This window comes from Oncorhynchus gorbuscha, linkage group LG14 (genome assembly GCF_021184085.1).
Source record: "Oncorhynchus gorbuscha isolate QuinsamMale2020 ecotype Even-year linkage group LG14, OgorEven_v1.0, whole genome shotgun sequence".
Classification (NCBI taxonomy): domain Eukaryota; kingdom Metazoa; phylum Chordata; class Actinopteri; order Salmoniformes; family Salmonidae; genus Oncorhynchus; species Oncorhynchus gorbuscha.
Window position 1 is genome coordinate 53328207 of NC_060186.1, and position 23672 is coordinate 53351878.

Genomic DNA, 23672 nt, shown 5'->3' on the forward strand with positions numbered 1-23672 from the left:
ACACTCTGTCAGAGATCCATTACCCGCTGAGTCTACACATTCCTCATAGTCCTGGCCCAGGCACGATGGGGTAGTTTAGTTTTGTGGGTCTACTAGTTCAGAGATATGGAATAGCACTAGCCATTCATCCACATCCCCTAAAGGCACATGACCTTTTGGGTGGGAGTTATGGGTACTGGCCTGGTAGTGACAAGAGAGACTAGTTTCTTAAGTTTCACTTCAATGATTACAACTCAGCAGTGCATGAGGTAATAGTTGAAGATTGAAGACTGGAATCCACGATCCACCAGAACAATGGTTCACTGGACCATAAGACAGTCCCAATAATGACAACTCACATCCAGTAACTGATATTAAAGATGCACTCTCTCTCCTCTGACAAGTCATTACTTTTCATTGCCAGCGATTATCATAATTATTAGCCATGTCCATCGGGTCCAGGTGGGCCTGTCTCGCAGTGTTCTGCTCTGAGCACTTTCGTGTACAACAGCATTAGCAAATATGTGAGGGGGGGGGGCAAACAAAGCAGCATTCATCGCTGTATCACAAAGTGCTGCATATTTTATACGACAGAGGAGGTGTTGGCGGTAGGAATGGGCACAGCTTCAGAACAGTGGGTAAGAGATCAAACTCCCTGCCCTTTTCAACAAGATGACAAATATTCAGGCCTATGAAATTCCAACATTTATTTGGCAGATCATACTGAATATTTATTGAGAGTTCTGGATCACATACCAGTCTGAGAGCATGTAGCTAGCTGAGCTGAGCAGCTGCGGAGATTACTGTCAATCCCGTTACAATGGAGGTACCTAATACCCAGGGCCGAAACCGTGCCAAATCTTTATTTTTCATGAATTTATCATGTGTGGGATTGTACTGAAATTAATATAAAACTGCATAGAGTTGTTTGTGTTCTCTTTAACCTCTCACCATTGGAAATGCTGTTGATAATGGTGATTTAACATGTTTATTTCCAATCCACTTTGAAGGTACCTCTGTACCCGTCTATACATCACAAACCACCAGCTGTGCCTCTCCTGGACTGGGCTGCCCAGGTAGGAAACCAATGACTGTTACACATGTCAATTATTTACAACAGTCCGTACAATGGTTATTAAGCACCCCCCTATCATACACTATCATTCTTATTACATATGAGTTCATATTGATTAACAACCAACAGACATACCATTTTACCCATCTCACCTCTAATGTGTGTTTGTGTGTTATCTCCCTTTTTCTGTATTATTCATCATATTATCTTAGACATATTGACATACAGTATGCCATCATGTTAATAGGCACACGGTACATCAGTCTTTCTCCTCAACGTCACTTTGCAGTCTTGACCCTGTTATCAATTCCATAACAAGACTATGATGTCATTTTATGCAGTCTTTGTGGAAAAAAACGACACACCTAGTGTATCAACCCACTATCCCATTCACCCTGTAGTGTGTACACTGGAAACATACTCTCTGTACCCATTCACCCAGTAGTGCGTACACTGGAAACACACTCTCTGTACCCATTCACCCTTTAGTGTGTACACTGGAAACATACTCTCTGTACCCTGGTCTCCTTGTTAAGGGACCCACCAAACCTTGTTATTTGCCATAAAGCTTCCAAATTCAACTGAAGAACCATGAGAAGTAGACCTTCCATTCCGTGGGGAGAGAGAGAGAGAGAGAGAGAGAGAGAGAGAGAGAGAGAGAGAGAGAGAGAGAGAGAGAGAGAGAGAGAGAGAGAGAGAGAGAGAGAGAGAGAGAGAGAGAGAGAGAGAGAGAGAGAGAGAGAGAGAGAGAGAGAGAGAGAGAGAGAGAGAGAGTAGCAGGGAGGGAGATAATGGGGAAATTAGTGTTCCTGTCCAGTTTGACCACTGTTCTGGATGAGGTCGCAGCTGCAGATATGATGCAGGGTTTATGGACTATGCTCTTCATAGACATCAGCTACAGATGCATGTTGACTGATAAGCGACACTTCCCCAAAAGTAGGTTCTCTCCCGGCGAGCAAATCTATTAAGCGCTGTGAGATGATGGATTGAGACAGCTATTTGAAGGTTAACTCTTATATGCTTTGCTTATGAGAAAGACCCCTGTGACAGACTTTGCTGTAGAATCAACAAGGTGATTGGATGGAAATAAATGAGACTAGGAAGGAAGAGGGTGACCTCTTGAAGACCAGCACTGTGGCTTATGATGGCCCAGAGTATACACTCGAAGTCGGAAGTTTACATACACCTTAGCCAAACACATTTAAACTCAGTTTTTCATAATTCCTGACATTTAATCAGAGTAAAAATTCCCTGTCTTAGGTCAGTTAGGATCACCACTTTATTTGAAGAATGTAAAATGTTAGAATAATAGTAGAGAGAATTATTTATTTCAGTTTTTATTCCCAGTGGGTCAGAAGTTTACATACACTCAATTAGTATTTGGTAGCATTGCCTTTAAATGGTTTAACTTGGGTCAAATGTTTAGCGTAGCCTTCCACAAGCTTCCCACAATGAGTTGGGGGAATTTTGGCTCATTCCTCCTGACAGAGCTGGTGTAACTGAGTCAGGTTTGTAGGCCTCCTTGCTTGCACACACTTTTCAGTTCTGCCCACACATTTTCTATGGGATTGAGGTCAGGGCTTTGTGATAGCCACTCCAATACCTTTACTTTGTTGTCCTTAAGCCATTTTGCCACAACTTTGAAAGTATGCTTGGGGTCATTGTCCATTTGGAAGACCCATTTGCGATCAAGCTTTGACTTCCTGACTAATGTCTGGGATGTTGCTTCAGTATGCGATTAAGCTTTAACTTCCTGACTGATGTCTGGGATGTTGCTTCAATATATCCACATAATTTTCCATCCTCATGATGCCATCTATTTTGTGAAGTGCACCAGTCCCTCCTGCAACAAAGCACCCCCACAACATGATGCTGCCACCCCCGTGCTTCACGGTTGGGATGATGTTCTTTGGCTTTCAAGCCTCCCTCTTTGTCCTCCAAACATAACGATGGTCATTATGGCCAAACAGTTCTATTGTTGTTTCATCAGACCAGAGGACATTTCTCCAAAAAAGTACAATCTTTGTCCCCTTGTGCAGTTGCAAACCGTAGTCTGGCTTTTTTTATGGAGGTTTTGTAGCAGTGGCTTCTTCCTTGCTGAGCGGCCTTTCATGTTATGTCGATATAGGACTCGTTTTACTGTGGATATCGATACTTTTGTACTTGTTTCCTCCAGCATCTTCACAAGGTACTTTGCTGTTGTTCTGGGATTGATTTGCACGTTTTGCACCAAAGTACGTTCATCTCTGTTCAAATATTTTTTTATTGAACACACACAAGAATGGTGTGTAGGTATGAAAGACAAGTATGCAATTCTTATCTAAACATAAAAGAGCAGACAGAAACAACAAGACCCAGAGTTCTGGGTACAAAACAAATAATACAAAACAAGACATACAGAACACAAAGTCAGGTAGAAAGAAAGTGGGTAGATGCCCCCCCCCCCCCCAACTGCTCGGGTGCCGGGGCAAGCAAATGCTGCCCAAAGGTAGATTGAAATATTACAATTGAGAGTGTGTTAAAATGTACAAATTCACAGTGCCGACTGGTCCAAGTAAGAGAGGAAAGGCTGCCACATTTGATCAAAATGTTGATCATTTATTGTACAGAATATATCTACTTCTTTCTAAGTACAGTATATGATATCATAAATAGGACTGGTGGAGTTATGTCACACATGCAGCTAACACAGACATATGGAAATGTCTGCTCTACCCAAAATGACAACCAATTAATTGCAGCATTACCACAAAAATGAAAGAGGCAAGTAGAAGGGGAAAAAAGTAAGGAACTTGTATGTCGGCCTTATATTAAAGAACATAAATGGTTTAAGAAAAGTGTGATAAATAAAAATATAAAACCAATTTCATTTAAGGACCAAAAAACTGACAGCTGTGCCATATAAATTGCAAAATAGTTGGGAAGAGATTTTTGATGTACCCATTCTATGGTACATGGTTTATGAATTGATACGCAAAACAACGCTGGATTCAAAACTTTGAATTTTTCAATATAAATTACTATACAAAATTCTTGCAACTAATATAATATTATATATATGGTGGATACAATCTTCCCAGCTCTGCAGATTCTGCTGTGAGGAGGCAGAGTCATTAGATAATTTATTTTGGTATTGAACTAACACTACAGATAGCAATACTGGGTGATTTGAAAAGCCATAGTCAATCAATCAATAATATAATAATTATGTTAGCAAAAATGTTTATTTTGAATTTACAATCTGTAGAATCTATGAGAATAGAAAGGTTCAATTATTTTGTGAAGCATCACAGCACAGTTGAAAAATATATGGCAAATAGAAATCTGAAATGGATGATGTTGAGAGTCAGATGGGAGGGGTTGAATGGAGCTGAAGGGTGGGACTAATAACAAGATAAACAATGTAAAACATACGGGATCTGTAAAATGTATATAGGTTCAGAACTTCTGTGAAATAGCATAGTTACAAGTAGAAATCAAACTGGATGGACATCAGAAATAGAGGAAGGACTAAGAACAAACAAGAGAGAACTATTGTAAAGTAGACTGTGTCTGTAGAATGTGTATAAGATGTATGGATTGAAGATAAAAGCAGAAGTGTTTATTAGTTTACTCCAATTGTGGGATCGGCAGTAGGGTTTGCGGGGAATAATAATAAAGGTATATTCTTTTAAAAAGTATGTACATATGTGTATGTATATGCATGCGTGTATGGATATATATATTTACCAAAACAATATGGGGGATAAAAAATAAATAAAAATGAAACATTAAAAAAGTCTACAGTGTTTGCCAATTCGCTGAGCCATAATTTGGTAGAGGGTGCTTCCCTCCTTTTCCAAAACACTAAGATTAATTTCTTCGCCGAAATGAGACTGTAAGAGATGAGTTGTTTTGGGGGGTTGGTTAATCCTTTTAGGGAATCAGACACTCCCAGGATTATCAGAAGCGGGTCTGGGTCAACGGAAGTCTCCAGAACTTCAGAGAGGATCCTAAAAATTCCACACCAATAACCATACAAGTTAGAGCATAGGGCAAAGCAGTGGAGTAGTGTACCCTGTACAGCCTGACATTTATCACACAGGGGATGTATCAGGAAATATCCTATGCAGTTTAGTTTTGGAATAGTGTAATCTGTGTAATACCTTGAATTGTATGAGACGATGTCTGGAGTTAATTGAGCAGGTGTGGATATACTCCAAGCCATCTTCCCAGTCTGCACAGAAATGTCAGTCCCTAGTTCTTCCTCCCATTTTTCCTTAATTGCATCTGTAGAAGGTGTGCTAACAGATTGAAAAGCGTCATATAGACGAGATATCAGTTTGTTTGAGGTGGGGCATATTTTAATTCATCCGTCAAACATGGAAGGTTTAGCATTCCCAAATGTCGGGACGTGTTTTCTAACATAGTCTCTAATTTGTAGGTATCTGAAAAAGTTACTTCTGGGAAGATTATACATTTTACTCAGCAATGCAAAGGAGGCAAAGGTCCCTTCTATATTGATCCCAAATTGATCCCCTAAGGTATTTATCCCTAGCTCTCCCCATCACTCAAAGGTGTTATCAAGGTTAGAGGGGGAAAATGAGGGATTCCTCGCAACAGGGAGCATGAATGATATTGGTCTAGGGTCAAAGTGGACTTTAATTTCCTTCCAGATTTGAACTGTGCTATGTATAATAGGATTGTTACTATAAAGTGACATCTCCAGATTGACAGGCGACAAAATCACAGTGCCAATAGAGAAGGGGTGACACTCCTCACGCTCCATACTAAGCTAACTGGATGACGGAAGTGCGTAACAATGCAACAGCCCAGAGATTAGCGGCCCAATTGTAAAATATCAAATTTGGGAGCGACAATCCTCCTTCCATCTTGGATTTACAGAGGTGTTTTTACCTATCCTGTGTGTTTTATAATCCCAGATGAATGGATTGATAATTGAGTCCAGTTGTTTATGAAAGGACTTAGGTATGAATACTGGGATGTTCTGGTATAGGTAGAGCAGTTGTGGGAGGAAGATAATTTTAATGGCAATAATTATTCCGAGCAGGGATATTGGGAGTGTTCTCCAAAATAATACGTTTGTCTTGAGTTTTTGCATCAGAGAGGGGAAATTCTCTTTAAATAGTGAGGAGTATTGTTTGGTAACTACAATTCCTGGGTAGGTACATTTTTCTGAAGATAACTTAACTGTAAGATATTCTAGCCAAGAGGTCTGCAACCGTATGTGAATTATTTCGCTCTTGTTCCAATTTATTCTGTATCCCAAGAAGGTACCAAACAAATTAATCACATCAAGAATAGCTGGGATACTAGTTTGGGGTTCTGTTACATAGAGGAGAATGTCATCTGCGTATAGGGAGATCTTATTTAGAGTATCTTTAGTATTATAGCCATGTATTGCTGCATGAGATTTGATGGCCTGAGCGAGAGGTTCAATAATTAGAGCAAAGAGCATAGGCGACAGCGCACAACCCTGCCTTGTCCCTCAATAAAGGTTCAATCAGGGCGACAATGATTGGTTAGTGAGTATTCTCGCACAGGGATTCCTATATAAAAGCCGGATCCAATTTATGAACCCATCTCCAATATAGATAGGACCACTCAACTTGGTCAAAGGTCTTTTTGGCATCAATATGACAGCAAGGTAACCTCTGGGAATACATAATGTTGAAGAGGCGCCTGAGATTGAAGAATGAGTTTCTGTTAGAGATAAAGCCGGTCTGGTCTGAATGGACCAATTTGCCAATGAAAGTGCTAAGCCTGTTAGACAGAGTTTTTGCTCAAATCTTTTTGGTCTGTATTAAGAAGAGATATTGGTCTATGACCCTACATCTTCTGGTTCTTTACCCTTCTTATGTATTATTGTAATGAACGCCTCATCCAAAGTAGAGCTCCATCCTCATTGGCCTGGACCAACACTTTGTGCAGGTAGGGAGAGAGCATGTTGCTGAATGTGTTATAGAATTCACCAGGGTATCCATCTGGGCCCGGGGTCTTGCCACTCTTTAGAGATTTAATTGTTTCTCGAATTTCTCCAAAAGATATTTCCTTATTCAGGACGTTGGAATCTTCCTGGTTCAAGGCAGGGAGATTACAGTCCCCCAAAAAGTTTTGCATAATTAAGGGGTTAGATGTATATAGAGTCTCGTAAAACTGCTGGAATCTATCATTGATGTCTTTGGGTGAAGAGAGTAATTCCCAAGATGCAGATTTAACTTTGTGAATCATTCGGTCACTCACATTTTTTCGAAGTTGTCTGGCGAGTAATTTGTGTGGTTTGTCACCAAACTCAAAATATTTTTGCTTGGCATAGAGAAAAGATTTAGACATTTTAGCTGAGAGAATCTGATTATATTCAAATTTTAAAGAGGTATTTTTTTATGTTTCTCCATAGATGGATGGCTAGCATTCTCCCTATCCAGTAAGTGAATTTGTCTCTCCAATTCTACCAATTTTTCTCTGTTTTGCCTACTCCTGGCAGTCTGAAAGGAGATGATACAGCCTCTCAAATAAACCTTCAGTCTTTCCCACAATAATGCTGGGGAAGTCTCTGTGTTGTCGTTGGTATCAAAGAAAAATGTAATTTGGTCTTTAAGATGTTCACAGAATGTTGATTCTGTGAGGAGCTGAGGATTCAACCTCCAGACCCTCTCGTTTGGTACGATGTCACCCAATCTCAGGGAGAAGGTGAGTGGACTGTGGTCAGAGATTATAATCTATGATACCTCACATTACGGGTATAGCGGTGTAATTTCGCATCAACCAAAAAGTAGTCAATTCGAGTGTAAACCTTGTGAACATGAGAGTAAAAGGAGTATTCCCTACCCGTAGGGTTAGAGATCCTCCATATATCAAATAAGTTAGAATTTTTTATGTAGGTTTTCAAGAATTCGCTTGAATAGGAGGTAGGGGTACGCCGGGTAGAGGATCTATCCAATTCCCAAATATTGGTCTAGCACGCAGTTAAGGTCCCCTCCAATGACCAAATTAGTATTGGAGATATCTGAAATCAAAGCAAGGACTCTTTTGAAAAAAGAGGGGTTATCAATGTTTGGCCCATAGATATTTAGTAGAGTTACAGAAGTAGAGTGGATCTCTCCTATTACGATGACATAATGACCCTCTTTATCAGCAATAGTGGTTTTATGTAGAAAGGGAATTCCTTTCCGTACCAGAATCGCTGTGCCTCTCGTTTTGGCGGAGTAGTTAGAATGATACACTTGACCCACCCACCTACATTTAAGTCTGCCATGAGAATTGTTTTTCAGATGGGTTTCTTGCAAAAATATAATATCTGACGAGAGTGCTTTCAAGTGGGCTAGGACCTTGCCTCTCTTAATTGGTTCATTTAAACCCTTGACATTCCAGGAAGTAAATGTAAGCCTCTCGTTTGTAGTTCCTATGGTGGCCTGCATAACATGTAACTCACTAAAAAGGTAAGAGAGCGCACCAAATCATCACAATCAGCATATGTAGCACCAACACCCGAGCAGTATTCTTCAACCGACCCCTCCCCCCTACAAGCACCTTTGCTCTCCACCCTGTCCCCCAACTTTCCCCAACATTTACCCCCCCCCTCAACCCACCTTTAACAGGCATACACAAATAGGAGAGAGAAAAAATAGAAAAATTAAAATAATAAACACATTGTCTGGCCGATGCCAAAAATGCACGGCGCTACATCGAAGAAGAGGTAAAACAAAAATAAAATCCCAACTATACGTTCACCTCTCACTATCCTAGAACTTCTACTAACATATGAACTGAGGAGGCTCCTGCAAATAAAGTAATTCAATTAGCATCTAATAAACCTAAACGGAATAAGTTGCAACTTAACATATTGCACACTTAAGTGTCATCTTGGGTCAATCCCTGAGATAAGCAAGATATAGCATCGCAAGATTATATTGCTAAGCAATTCTGGTCTAAACATAAACCATCAGCCACCGACATAGACAACAGTACATTTACATATTGTGAGTTAGGAGATCGGAACAAGGATTTTGCTAAATTAAACATAACCCCATCAAAACAATATATAAATAAAATATATATATTAGTTAATTAATTAATCAATTAATTATATATATATATAAATAAATAATAAATAAAAATATACATGCATACATACATACATGCATACATACATACATACATACATACATACATACATACATACATACATACATACATACATACATACATACATACATACATACATACATACATACATACATACATACATACATACATACATACATACATACATACATACATACATACATACATACATACATACATACATACATACATACATACATACATACATACATACATACATACATACATACATACATACATACATACATACTGTCATGCAGGTGAAAGAGGACCCAAAAGCGACTTAACAGAAACAGAGTTTATTTAAGTCCAAAACGGAATAACAGAAATCCTCTAGACTTGTAGAGGGGAAACAACTGGAGAAGCGGCCACAGACTGCAGGTCGCCGGGTAGGCGCAGGCCGTAGTCGACAGAGACACCTGCTCACACGCAGCATCTGATGAAGGCAAAAAACACGACAGGACAGGGCGATACACAATCATAGCAAAAACACGACAGGACAGGGGCGAAACGCAATCACAGCATGGTGAATACAATACAAGGAACCGACGGGACAGGAACGGATCACAAAGGAATAAATAGGGACTCTAATCAGGGGAAAGGATCGGGAACAGGTGTGGGAAGACTAAATGATGATTAGGGGAATAGGAACAGCTGGGAGCAGGAACGGAACGATAGAGAGAAGAGAGAGCGAGAGAGTGAGAGAGGGAGGGGGAGAGAGAGGGATAGAAGGAGGAAAGAACCAAATAAGACCAGCAGAGGGAAACGAATAGCATGGGGAGCACAGGGACAAGACATGATAATAAATGACAAACATGACAGTACCCCCCACTCACCGAGCGCCTCCTGGCGCACTCGAGGAGGAATCCTGGCGGCAACGGAGGAAATCATCGATGAGTGAACGGTCCAGCACGTCCCGAGACGGAACCCAACTCCTCTCCTCAGGACCGTAACCCTCCCAATCCACTAGGTATTGGTGACCCCGTCCCGAGAACGCATGTCCATGATCTTATGTACCTTGTAAATAGGTGCGCTCTCGACAAGGACGGGAGGGGGGAGGGAAGACGAACGGGGGTGCGAAGAAAGGGCTTAACACAGGAGACATGGAAGACAGGATGGACGCGACGAAGATGTCGCGGAAGAAGCAGTCGCACAGCGACAGGATTGACGACCTGGGAGACACGGAACGGACCAATGAACCGCGGAGTCAACTTACGAGAAGCTGTCGTAAGAGGAAGGTTGCGAGTGGAAAGCCACACTCTCTGGCCGCAACAATACCTTGGACTCTTAATCCTGCGTTTATTGGCGGCTCTCACCGTCTGTGCCCTGTAACGGCAAAGTGCAGACCTCACCCTCCTCCAGGTGCGCTCACAACGTTGGACAAACGCTTGAGCGGAGGGAACGCTGGACTCGGCAAGCTGGGATGAGAACAGAGGAGGCTGGTAACCCAGACTACTCTGAAACGGAGATAACCCGGTAGCAGACGAAGGAAGCGAATTGTGAGCGTATTCTGCCCAGGGGAGCTGTTCTGCCCAAGACGCAGGGTTTCTGAAAGAAAGGCTGCGTAGTATGCGACCAATCGTCTGATTGGCCCTCTCTGCTTGACCGTTAGACTGGGGATGAAACCCGGAAGAGAGACTGACGGACGCACCAATCAAACGACAGAACTCCCTCCAAAACTGTGACGTGAATTGCGGGCCTCTGTCTGAAACGGCGTCTAACGGGAGGCCATGAATTCTGAATACATTCTCAATAATGATTTGTGCCGTCTCCTTAGCGGAAGGAAGTTTAGCGAGGGGAATGAAATGTGCCGCCTTAGAGAACCTATCGACAACCGTCAGAATCACAGTCTTCCCCGCAGACAAAGGCAGACCGGTAATGAAGTCTAAGGCAATGTGAGACCATGGTCGAGAAGGAATGGGGAGCGGTCTGAGACGACCGGCAGGAGGAGAGTTACCCGACTTAGTCTGCGCGCAGTCCGAACAAGCAGCCACGAAACGGCGCGTGTCACGCTCCTGAGTCGGCCACCAAAAGCGCTGGCGAATAGACGCAAGAGTGCCTCGAACACCGGGATGACCAGCTAACTTGGCAGAGTGAGCCCACTGAAGAACAGCCAGACGAGTGGAAACAGGAACGAAAAGGAGGTTACTAGGACAAGCGCGGCGACGCAGTGTGCGTGAGTGCTTGCTTAACCTGTCTTTCAATTCCCCAGACTGTTAACCCGACAACACGCCCATAAGGAAGAATCCCCTCGGGATCAGTAGAAGCCACAGAAGAACTAAACAGACGGGATAAGGCATCAGGCTTGGTGTTCTTGCTACCCGGACGGTAAGAAATCACAAACTCGAAACGAGCGAAAAACAACGCCCAACGAGCTTGACGGGCATTAAGTCGTTTGGCAGAACGGATGTACTCAAGGTTCTTATGGTCTGTCCAAACGACAAAAGGAACGGTCGCCCCCTCCAACCACTGTCGCCATTCGCCTAGGGCTAAGCGGATGGCGAGCAGTTCACGGTTACCCACATCATAGTTGCGCTCAGATGGCGACAGGCGATGAGAAAAATAAGCGCAAGGATGAACCTTATCGTCAGACTGGAAGCGCTGGGATAGGATGGCTCCCACGCCTACCTCTGAAGCGTCAACCTCGACAATGAATTGTCTAGTGACGTCAGGAGTAACGAGGATAGGAGCGGACGTAAAACGTTCTTTTAGAAGATCAAAAGCTCCCTGGGCGGAACCGGACCACTTAAAACACGTCTTGACAGAAGTAAGAGCTGTGAGAGGGGCAGCAACTTGACCGAAATTACGAATGAAACGCCGATAGAAATTAGCGAAACCTAAAAAGCGCTGCAACTCGACACGTGACCTTGGAACGGGCCAATCACTGACAGCTTGGACCTTAGCGGAATCCATCTGAATGCCTTCAGCGGAAATAACGGAACCGAGAAAAGTAACGGAGGAGACATGGAAAGAGCACTTCTCAGCCTTTACGTAGAGACAATTCTCTAAAAGGCGCTGTAGAACACGTCGAACGTGCTGAACATGAATCTCGAGTGACGGAGAAAAAATCAGGATATCGTCAAGATAGACAAAAACAAAAATGTTCAGCATGTCTCTCAGAACATCATTAACTAATGCCTGAAAAACAGCTGGCGCATTGGCGAGACCGAACGGCAGAACCCGGTACTCAAAATGCCCTAACGGAGTGTTAAACGCCGTTTTCCACTCGTCCCCCTCTCTGATGCGCACGAGATGGTAAGCGTTACGAAGGTCCAACTTAGTAAAGCACCTGGCTCCCTGCAGAATCTCGAAGGCTGATGACATAAGGGGAAGCGGATAACGATTCTTAACCGTTATGTCATTCAGCCCTCGATAATCCACGCAGGGCGCAGAGTACCGTCCTTCTTTTTAACAAAAAAGAACCCCGCCCCGGCCGGAGAAGAAGAAGGCACTATGGTACCGGCGTCAAGAGACACAGACAAATAATCCTCGAGAGCCTTACGTTCGGGAGCCGACAGAGAGTATAGTCTACCTCGAGGAGGAGTGGTCCCCGGAAGGAGATCAATACTACAATCATACGACCGGTGAGGAGGAAGGGAGTTGGCTCGGGACCGACTGAAGACCGTGCGCAGATCATGATATTCCTCCGGCACTCCTGTCAAATCGCCAGGTTCCTCCTGAGAAGTAGGGACAGAAGAAACGGGAGGGATGGCAGACATTAAACACTTCACATGACAAGAAACGTTCCAGGATAGGATAGAATTACTAGACCAATTAATAGAAGGATTATGACATACAAGCCAGGGATGACCCAAAACAACAGGTGTAAACGGTGAACGGAAAATCAAAAAAGAAATAGTCTCACTGTGGTTACCAGATACTGTGAGAGTTAAAGGTAGTGTCTCAAATTTGATACTGGGAAGATGACTACCATCTAAGGCAAACATGGGCGTAGGCCTGTCTAACGGTCTGAAAGGAATGTTATGTTTCCGAGCCCATGCTTCGTCCATGAAACAACCCTCAGCCCCAGAGTCAATCAAAGCACTGCATGTAGCACCGAACCGGTCCAGCGTAGATGGACCGACATAGTAGTACAAGATCTAGATGAAGGGACCTGAGTAGTAGCGCTCACCAGTAGCCCTCCGCTTACAGATGGGCTCTGGCCTCTTACTGGACATGAATTAACAAAATGTCCAGCAACTCCGCAATAGAGGCACAGGCGGTTGGTGATCCTCCATTCCCTCTCCTTATTCGAGATGCGAATCCCTCCCAGCTGCATGGGCTCAGTCTCAAAGCCAGAGGAGGGAGATGGTTGCGATGCGGAGCAGGGAAACACCGTTGATGCGAGCTCTCTTCCACGAGCCCGGTGACGAAGATCTACCCGTCGTTCTATGCGGATGGCGAGAGCAATCAAAGAATCCACATCTGATGGAACCTCCCGGGAGAGAATCTCATCCTTAACCACTGCGTGGAGTCCCTCCAGAAAACGAGCGAGCAGCGCCGGCTCGTTCCACTCACTAGAGGCAGCAAGAGTGCGAAACTCAATAGAATAATCCGTTATGGACCGTTCACCTTGGCATAAGGAAGCCAGGGCCCTAGAAGCCTCCCTACCAAAAACTGAACGGTCAAAAACCCGAATCATCTCCTCTTTAAAGTTCTGGAATTTGTTAGAGCAATCAGCCCTTGCCTCCCAGATAGCTGTGCCCCATTCTCGAGCCCGGCCAGTAAGGAGTGAAATGACGTAAGCAACCCGAGCTCTCTCTCTAGAGTATGTGTTGGGTTGGAGAGAGAACACAATCTCACACTGCGTGAGAAAGGAGCGACACTCAGTGGGCTGCCCGGAGTAGCAAGGTGGGTTATTAACCCTAGGTTCTGGAGGCTCGGCAGGCCAGGAAGTAACAGGTGGCACGAGACGTAGACTCTGGAACTGTCCAGAGGTCGGAAACCTGAGCGGCCAGGTTCTCCACGGCATGGCGAGCAGCGGACAATTCCTGCTCGTGTCTGCCGAGCATGGCTCCTTGGATCTCGACGGCAGTGTAACGAGCGTCTGAAGTCGCTGGGTCCATTCCTTGGTCGGTTCCTTCTGTCATGCAGGTGAAAGAGGACCCAAAAGCGACTTAACAGAAACAGAGTTTATTTAAGTCCAAAACGGAATAACAGAAATCCTCTAGACTTGTAGAGGGGAAACAACTGGAGAAGCGGCCACAGACTGCAGGTCGCCGGGTAGGCGCAGGCCGTAGTCGACAGAGACACCTGCTCACACGCAGCATCTGATGAAGGCAAAAAACACGACAGGACAGGGCGATACACAATCATAGCAAAAACACGACAGGACAGGGCGAAACGCAATCACAGCATGGTGAATACAATACAAGGAACCGACGGGACAGGAACGGATCACAAAGGAATAAATAGGGACTCTAATCAGGGGAAAGGATCGGGAACAGGTGTGGGAAGACTAAATGATGATTAGGGGAATAGGAACAGCTGGGAGCAGGAACGGAACGATAGAGAGAAGAGAGAGCGAGAGAGTGAGAGAGGGAGGGGGAGAGAGAGGGATAGAAGGAGGGAAAGAACCAAATAAGACCAGCAGAGGGAAACGAATAGCATGGGGAGCACAGGGACAAGACATGATAATAAATGACAAACATGACACATACATACATACATACATACATACATACATACATACATACATACATACATACATACATATATGTATACACAAACAATCAAAATATACACATACATAATAATAGAAAAATGCTAAGACATTTTTTTATAATAACAAAGTACACATAATAATTATATGTACGCACACCTACACATTGACACAAGCACCACAGAAGGCTGTTGGGAATCTAATTGGGAGAGCGGCCCACGGCTATGACAGAAGCAGAACGGCACAAAACACCAACTTGCTATCCAGATGTCTGTGTCTGCCCCTTCCCAACCACCACCACAACCAGTCCCCTGTAAGCAATATATAAGTGGTATGGTAATACGAATAATGTAAGAATTGAGAAATAAATAATGAAACAAAACAAAAATGGGGGAATGTAAGTATATCCATCCGAAAGTGTCAATGATTAAACCTGGAAGGCCACCCAAACAGGCATCGCTCTGAACTCCAACGATAGATCAGTCGTCCAGCCGGATTGAAAGTGAAATTAACGGTAATGAGAGCTCTGACCGCCCTCCATTGGTCGGCTCAGCGCCTTACATGTTCGGTAGCGACAATAAACCTTCAGTCGACAGCCCTTGCTGAGACACTTTAATAAGGTTTCACAAGTTATGGTATAGTATGGATTCGAGTCCATGAGCAGACCCAAACACACAATGACAAGGCTCTCTAACCCGTACGGGGGATTGGTGTATAAAATTATCTGCGTCCAAAACCGAGGAGAGACAAATCTTCTCACTGGAAGGAGGGGTAATTCTGAGCCTAGCAGGGAAGAGCAAGGCTTGGCGAAGATGGAGTTTGTAGAGTTTGGTCAAGACATCTCTGTAGCCGGCGCGATGCTTTGCCACATCGGGTGCATAATCCTCAGAAACATGGAAGGGTTGTCCTTTATGTAACAGGTTACCCCTCATTCAAGCCTCGCGCAGGATACGATCCTTGGTCTTGAAACTGTGACAACAGATGATTACTGGGCGAGGACGTTGGCCCGGTCCAGGCACTGGGACAAGAGTGCGATGTGCACGGTCCAGCTGGGGATCCGAAGCCAAAACATCCGACCCCAGTGCATCCCTCAATAGCTTGGCGAAGAAGTCGGTGGGGCGAGAGCCCGCCTCCACCCCCTCTGCCAGATCAACAACGTGAAGGTTATGACGTCTGGATCGGCCCTCCAGGTCGACCACTTTCACAGAAAGCCTCTGCACACTATCCTGCAAGGACGTGCATAGCTTCTCTAACTCGTCGATCCTACCAGTGTTGTATTCAGAAGCTATCTCAAGGTCCACAATACTCTGGCCCTGCGAAGCAACCGAATGGTGCTCTCGATTTTGGTGTCCAGTTCAGCAATAGCAGCCTTGAAATTCTCAGCTATAGCAACATGTAGTTCTCCCAGAGCCCAGGTAAGTTCTGTAAGTGTCACGTTGTTACCTGTGCCTTCCACCATGTCTGTCTCATTGTTTGGTGGGGAGGAGGCCTCCAATGAGGATTTATTGTCATTTGGTCGCTTATTACTTGGCATGTTCACATAGAAAGTCACAATATTGTATTAGGAAGAGATATTTGTTGTAAAAAAAGTGCCGTAAAGTAGGTTAAGTTAGATTGTTTCGCAAAAAAGTTGCAGGAGCCTCTCTCACACACAGCCGTTCACTACAACATGCTTGCGCCGCCCTGTGTACTTTCATCTCTAGCAGACAGAACGTGCCTCATTCCAGCTGCGTGGTCCCATGGTGTTTATACTACCGTACTATTGTTTGTACCGATGAACGTGGTACCTTCAGGCGTTTGGAAATTGTTCCGAAGGATGAACCAGATTAGCGGAGGTTTACATTTTTTTTCTGAGGTCTTGGCTGATTTCTTTTGATTTTCCCACGATGTCAAGCAAAGAGGAACTGAGTTGGAAGGTAGGCCTTGAAATACATTCACAGGTACACCTCCAATTGACTCAAATGATGTCAATTAGCCTATCAGAAGCTTCTAAAGCCATGACCCAATTTTATGGAATTTTCCAAGCTGTTTAAATGCACAGTCAACTTAATGTATGTAAACTTTTGACTCACTGAAATTGTGATACAGTGAATTATAAGTGAAATAATCTGTCTGTAAACAACTGTTGGAAAAATTACTAGTGTCATACACGAAGTAGATGTCCTAACCGACTTGCCAAAACTATAGTTTGTTAACAATAAATTTGTGGAGTGGTAGAAAAACGAGTTTTAATGACTAAGTGTATGTAAACATCCGACTTCAACTGTATTTGACAGAGAAATAGATTTCATCTCTTCATCTGGTGATCCTATCCTGATAGAATCCACATTATACTGAATAGTATTACAACCTTTGATGCTTTTAATCGCTTTTAAATCTACTGCATTACACAACTCCACAAGATTTCTCTGCATTTTGGTATTCATATTCCTCATGCTACACTTGTATTCATTGCCTCATCAGTCATCTTGCATTTGTGTCGTCTCACTTTACACCCATTTAATCCATATGTAACCTTTCTCCATCCATCCCTGCAACCAGCAACATTAACTTCCACCAGCTCATCCATTGTCACCACTAACATGATTGCTACTAATTCAACAACCCACGGTAAGCATCCATCCCTCATCCCCATTGTTTGCAACGAGCACATGTTATTTTCAGCCTGTCTTGTTATTGTGAAGGTAAACCAATACTATCTACTCCACACAGAGTGCAGCTGATGGGTGTTTTAATCAATATGGAAAATGGCCACTCTAACTGATTGAGGGGATATTGACTGGTGGCCCATTGAACTAGAGATATTTCAGTCTTATCCAAAAATGGTCTCAGTGATTGCTCTCATGTTTCCCTCTAGAAAAAACGCACAGCCAATTCCAGTCTATTAAACCCAGATAATACTGACTCCACTGTTGGCGGCATGGAGGTGCATCCACTGAAACTTCTACCTAACCTAAGAAAATGAGTTAATAAAACAAATTTGTGATTTGATTAACCCCACCAGAGGCGCATCTGCAACACCTGATTAGTTTCTACAATATAGTTAATTTCCCAGCCCAAATAAAATAAAGATTTTTGAAAAGCAGCCACCAGTTTTAGCATGTGGGATTCCATACTGTGGGAAGCCTCGTAATAAGACATGTTTGATGAAAAAAATGAAAAACAGCCGTTTGATGAGTTAATTGGCCGTTTGGTGGTTTGGAGGCCATACAGTAGGTAAACACCATGCCTCTGATACTGTACCAGCTAATAGTTTTGCGGCAGAAGATATTTGATCTCCATCTCTCTCATATCTGACCCTTCCTTGAAGTAAAGCAAACAAGGTCCTGGGTTTCCATTTGAAGTTTGGAGCCACTATTGGCATGGTATCAATTGTATGGAGGAACAACATTGATTTAACTCACTGTAGCTATGCCCCTGTCCAAAAAGGAGTACACTGGTTAATTTGACAGTCAAATGTGTAACTGTCCTGATAGTTGGTCAGATGTGGATGCTTCATGGCCAATTCTCAACTCCATGATCTCAACCTCAGCTCTTAATACTTCACCTTCCAATACTCATCTCATCTACTACTGTGTCTGCTGTCCATCCTTTTCACCAGTTCTCTCTGCTACCACTTCATCTGCCACCACTACTAGCATGCCTCTAACTACCAGCTCATCAACTGGTAAGGTGCCATCTTTAGTTCGCAACATTATTTCCCCTCATTATTTAACCACTGTGTTATTATACCTTATTTTTGCTGACTTGTGCTGTAAATGTCACTAGTTCAAACCACTACCACGACCACTCCTGCAGCTACAACTAATGTGCCGACATTACCCAGCACAACCACTGGTAAGGTATCTCTAGCAATGGATCTGATCTCAGTTGATGACAATTTGATCTGATTATCGTTATAGTGCAAATATCATTTTTCTGAATGCTTCAATTTGATACCTTCATATATGTCTACGTAGTTTAGTCTGATCACATGACATTTGGCAGTCACTGCATTGTCATTTACCTTCAGGAGAAAAGGTAGAGATGAGAGATCTATCCAGTGATGTAGTGTGTACACTGGAAACATTCTCTCTATACGCTGATCTCCTTGTTAAGGGACCCACCAAACCTTGTCACTTGCCATAAAGCTTCCAAATTCAACTGAAGAACCATGAGAAGTAGACCTTCTATTCTGTGGGGAGAGAGAGAGAGAGAGAGAGAGAGAGAGAGAGAGAGAGAGAGAGAGAGAGAGAGAGAGAGAGAGAGAGAGAGAGAGAGAGAGAGAGAGAGAGAGAGAGAGAGAGAGAGAGAGAGAGTAGCAGGGAGGGAGGGAATGGGGTCAGTAAACAACTGTTGGAAAAATGACTAGTGTCTTGTACAAAGTAGATGTCCTGACCGACTTGCCAAAACTATAGTTTGTTAACAAGAAATTTGTGGAGTGGTTGAAAAACTAGTTTTAATGACTCCAACCTAAGTGTGTGTAAACATCCGACTTCAACTGTATTTGACAGAGAAATAGATTTCATCTCTTCATCTGGTGATCCTATCCTGATAGAATCCACATTATACTGAATAGTATTACAACCTTTAATGCTTTTAATCGCTTTTAAATCTACTGCATTACACAACTCCACAAGATTTCTCTGCATTTTGGTATTCATATTCCTCATGCTACGCTTGTATTCATTGCCTCATCAGTCATCTTGCATTTGTGTCGTCTCACTTTACACCCATTTAATCCTTATGTAACCTTTCTCCATCCATCCCTGCAACCAGCAACATTAACTTCCACCAGCTCATCCATTGTCACCACTAACATGATTGCTACTAATTCAACAACCCACGGTAAGCATCCATCCCTCATCCCCATTGTTTGTAATGAGCACATGTTATTTTCAGCCTGTCTTGTTATTGTGAAGGTAAACCAATACTATCTACTCCACACAGAGTGCAGCTGATGGGTGTTTTAATCAATATGGAAAATGGCCACTCTAACTGATTGAGGGGATATTGACTGGTGGCCCATTGAACTAGAGATATTTCAGTCTTATCCAAAAATGGTCTCAGTGATTGCTCTCATGTTTCCCTCTGAGAATAAATTGCACAGCCAATTCCAGTCTATTAAACCCAGATAATACTGACTCCACTGTTGGCGGCATGGAGGTGCATCCACTGAAACTTCTACCTAACCTAAGAAAATGAGTTAATAAAACATATTTGTGATTTGATTAACCCCGCCAGAGGCGCATCTGCAACACTTGATTAGTTTCTACAATATAGTTAATTTCCCAGCCCAAATAAAATAAAGATTTTTGAAAAGCAGCCACCAGTTTTAGCATGTGGGATTCCATACTGTGGGAAGCCTCGTAATAAGACATGTTTGATGAAAAAAATGAAAAACAGCCGTTTGATGAGTTAATTGGCCGTTTGGTGGTTTGGAGGCCATACAGTAGGTAAACACCATGCCTCTGATGCTGTACTAGCTAATAGTTTTGCGGCAGAAGATATTTGATCTCCATCTCTCTCATATCTGACCCTTCCTTGAAGTAAAGCAAACAAGGTCCTGGGTTTCCATTTGAAGTCTGGAGCCACTATTGGCATGGTATCAATTGTATGGAGGAACAACATTGATTTAACTCACTGTAGCTATGCCCCTGTCCAAAAAGGAGTACACTGGTTAATTTGACAGTCAAATGTGTAACTGTCCTGATAGTTGATCAGATGTGGATGCTTCATGGCCAATTCATAACTCCATGATCTCAACCTCAGCTCTCAATACTTCACCTTCCTTTACTCATCTCATCTCGTACTGTGTCTGCTGTCCATCCTTTTCACCAGTTCTCTCTGCTACCACTTCATCTGCTACCACTACTAGCATGCCTCTAACTACCAGCTCATCGACTGGTAAGGTGCCATCTTTAGTTCGCCACATTATTTCCCCTCATTATTTAACCACTGTGTTATTATACCTTATTTTTGCTGACTTGTGCTGTAAATGTCACTAGTTCAAACCACTACTACGGCCACTCCTGCAGCTACAACTAATGTGCCGACATTACCCAGCACAACCACTGGTAAGGTATCTCTAGCAATGGATCTGATCTCAGTTGATGACAATTTGATCTGATTATCGTTATAGTGCAAATATCATTTTTCCGAATGCTTCAATTTGATACCTTCATATATGTCTACATAGTTTAGTCTGATCACATGACATTTGGCAGTCACTGCATTGTCATTTACCTTCAGGAGAAAAGGTAGAGATGAGAGATCTATCCAGTGATGTTGTTTGTTGTTTTTTCCATTTGCGTCTTATAATTGAAAATTGCATGGCAACGTGTTGACCCATATTAACCCCATGCATCCTCTAGAGCATTGCTTATTGTTTGTGTGTGTTCATTTCACTCTTTCAAACCATTTAGTTCACATTTGCTGTCCTTGTCACCAGTTACTCAAACCATTATCCCATCTGCAGCAGCCGCTACTAACACACCTCTATTCTACAGCACAACCAATGGTAAGATGTGTTTTTGTTTTTCTCTTGTTTTGTACTCATGGAAAAATCTGCTGGTGGCATTTTTCTTTATGTGTGGGGAATGGGTTTGAAAGCAGTTCCAGCAATGACCAGCTTGGAACTTTCCAGATGGATTAGGCTGAGAAGCATTTGTCATGGCTTCTCAATGGGAGTATGATATGTTTGCTCATGTAGCTTGCTTTAAACAATGGACTCAGTAGTGAATAGTGTCTAAGTGGTTCTTGATAAGGCTTCTATTGTTGAAACAGCTATAGTAGCCACCTATTGTAGCTCTGTATCATGTGTTTTGCCGTTATTACCTTCCATTTTTTGGGGTAACCATTTTGCACCCCCCATGTTCTACCAGCACTGACAGCTTCTGCTACAACCATTGTTTCAAACCCAGCTACAACTAACTTGCCTACCACTAACAACACAGTGCATGGTAAGACACCCCACTTTTCTCTTTTGCCTGTTATTGATTAAGGAATGACTAGGGAGAATTCCATATTTTTTCACCTCGCTTTTTTCTCAAATGTGTTATTCTTCATTTTGAATAAAAATGTTCTGTCCCTTTTCTCTTGCTAACAGTAACGACTACTCCCCCATTATCCCCTACTACTAACACCCCAGCTAACATCACCACTACCCCGGGTAAGAGACACCTGCTGTCTTTGTTCAGTACAATTTGCATTTGACACTGTAATTTTCAAACACATTTGGCAAACAAATCTCAAAGTGTAGGACATGGAGAGTCCATTTTTCAAAGTTTTGCATCTATGATACAACTATAGAATTACTAAAATATCCAAGGTAGGCTACCCGATAAAAGGGTTTAGTAAGTGTTTAAAGGTTCACAACTTTCAACTTCATATTCATCAACTCCAGCACCACCCCAACATCAACATATGTGAAAATGGTGCATTTCTATGTTTAGTAGGAAAAAAGATAGAGAAAGATAACTGTTTCCAATGACATCATCAACCAACAGTGGTGGAAATAGTTTTCTTTATTCAAGTAAAAGTAAAGATACCTTTAAAGAAAATGTCTCAAGTAAAAGTGAGTCATCCAGTAAAATTCTACTTGAGTAAAAGTCTAAAAGTATTTGGTTTTAAATGTACTTTTACTATCAAAAATAAATGTGTAAATCATTTTTAATTCCTTATATTAAGCAAACCAGATGACACAATGTTCTTGTTTTTTAAATTTACGGATAGCCAGGGGCACAGTTTGTGTTTTGTGAGTATGCCAGATGAGAGGCAGTCGGGATGACCAGGGATGTTTGGTTGATAAGTGCCTGAATTAGACAATTTTCCTGTACTGCTAAGCATTCAAAATGTAACGAGTACTTTTGGGTGTCAGGGAAAATGTAAGGAGTAAAAAGTACATTTTTTTTTACTTTTTATATAAATAGTAAAGTACAGATACCCCAAAAAACGACTTAAGTAGTACTTTCAAGTATTTTTACTTAAGTACATTACACCACTGTCAACCAATTAGTAGGCGATTCCTACTCGTAATTGGTTAAAATCGCATGATGCACACCAGTGATGTAATTGGAAACAGTTATCTTCCTCTATCGTTCTTACTACAAAACATAGAAGTGAACCATTTACACACATGTTGATGTCGGGGTGGTGCTGAGATGAAGAATATGAAGTTGAACATTTCTTTAAATGTCCCTTTACGTATTTCAGAAAGGCTTATGATTTATTACTGTACACATCTTCAAAAAAAGAAACATGATTAATCACACATTATCTTCCACTTTTTCAGTAGTTGAAGTTTTTACATTATTGTTGGTTTCTTCTACTGGCATGTCTTCTAACATTGCAAAAATTCTGCTCAGCTGGGTAAGACGTACGTACACATGGGAAATCTTGAGATGCTCTCCTTGCTGACTTAGTTGTATTGTCACTATTGCTAACAGTGTCTGAAGCCACTACTCCCCCACCGTCCTCGACTAACATGTCTCCTACTGTCATGTCCACTAACATCATTAAGCTGGGTAAGACACACACACACTCACTAAGCTTGTCCTTGTCTTGTTTGTAATGAGACTCTGCAGCTTCCTGTTCTCTCTCTCAGCCTGCTTCCACCTGTCTGCTTCCCTCTCCCTCCCACTCTATCCTATTCTCAACCAAGATGATGTTAACAATATCAGGGAAGGCCTGGTTGACTGCTGTAAGTACTGTATTCGTCCATGTTTTGTATTTGTTTATTCAGCTACAGTATAAGCAAAAAGACCCTGTTTCTAAAATCAGTCTGTATTTCAAACATGTAACCTGCTTTGACCCCTCCGTTTTTATATTGACTGGACTGAGGCGCCACAGAGA

At 42.6% G+C, this 23672-nt stretch overlaps 1 protein-coding gene across 14 annotated transcripts in view; it reads left to right on the plus strand.

Annotated features, from left to right (window-relative positions):
• Positions 1-23672, plus strand: part of LOC123995103 (adhesion G-protein coupled receptor G6-like) — a 70927-nt gene that overhangs the window by 26517 nt on the left and 20738 nt on the right. For 6 of the 14 annotated variants that reach the window (XM_046298423.1, XM_046298428.1, XM_046298421.1 and 3 more), the window contains 11 exons: positions 990-1055; positions 17382-17450; positions 18442-18507; positions 18609-18677; positions 19599-19667; positions 20661-20726; positions 20828-20896; positions 21271-21339; positions 21704-21781; positions 21928-21990; positions 23267-23344. In XM_046298423.1, the coding sequence (XP_046154379.1) occupies positions 990-1055; positions 17382-17450; positions 18442-18507; positions 18609-18677; positions 19599-19667; positions 20661-20726; positions 20828-20896; positions 21271-21339; positions 21704-21781; positions 21928-21990; positions 23267-23344 (762 nt within the window). The remainder of the gene's footprint in view (positions 1-989; positions 1056-17381; positions 17451-18441; positions 18508-18608; positions 18678-19598; positions 19668-20660; positions 20727-20827; positions 20897-21270; positions 21340-21703; positions 21782-21927; positions 21991-23266; positions 23345-23672) is intronic. The other 8 variants (XM_046298432.1, XM_046298433.1, XM_046298434.1 and 5 more) reach the window with 6 other exon arrangements.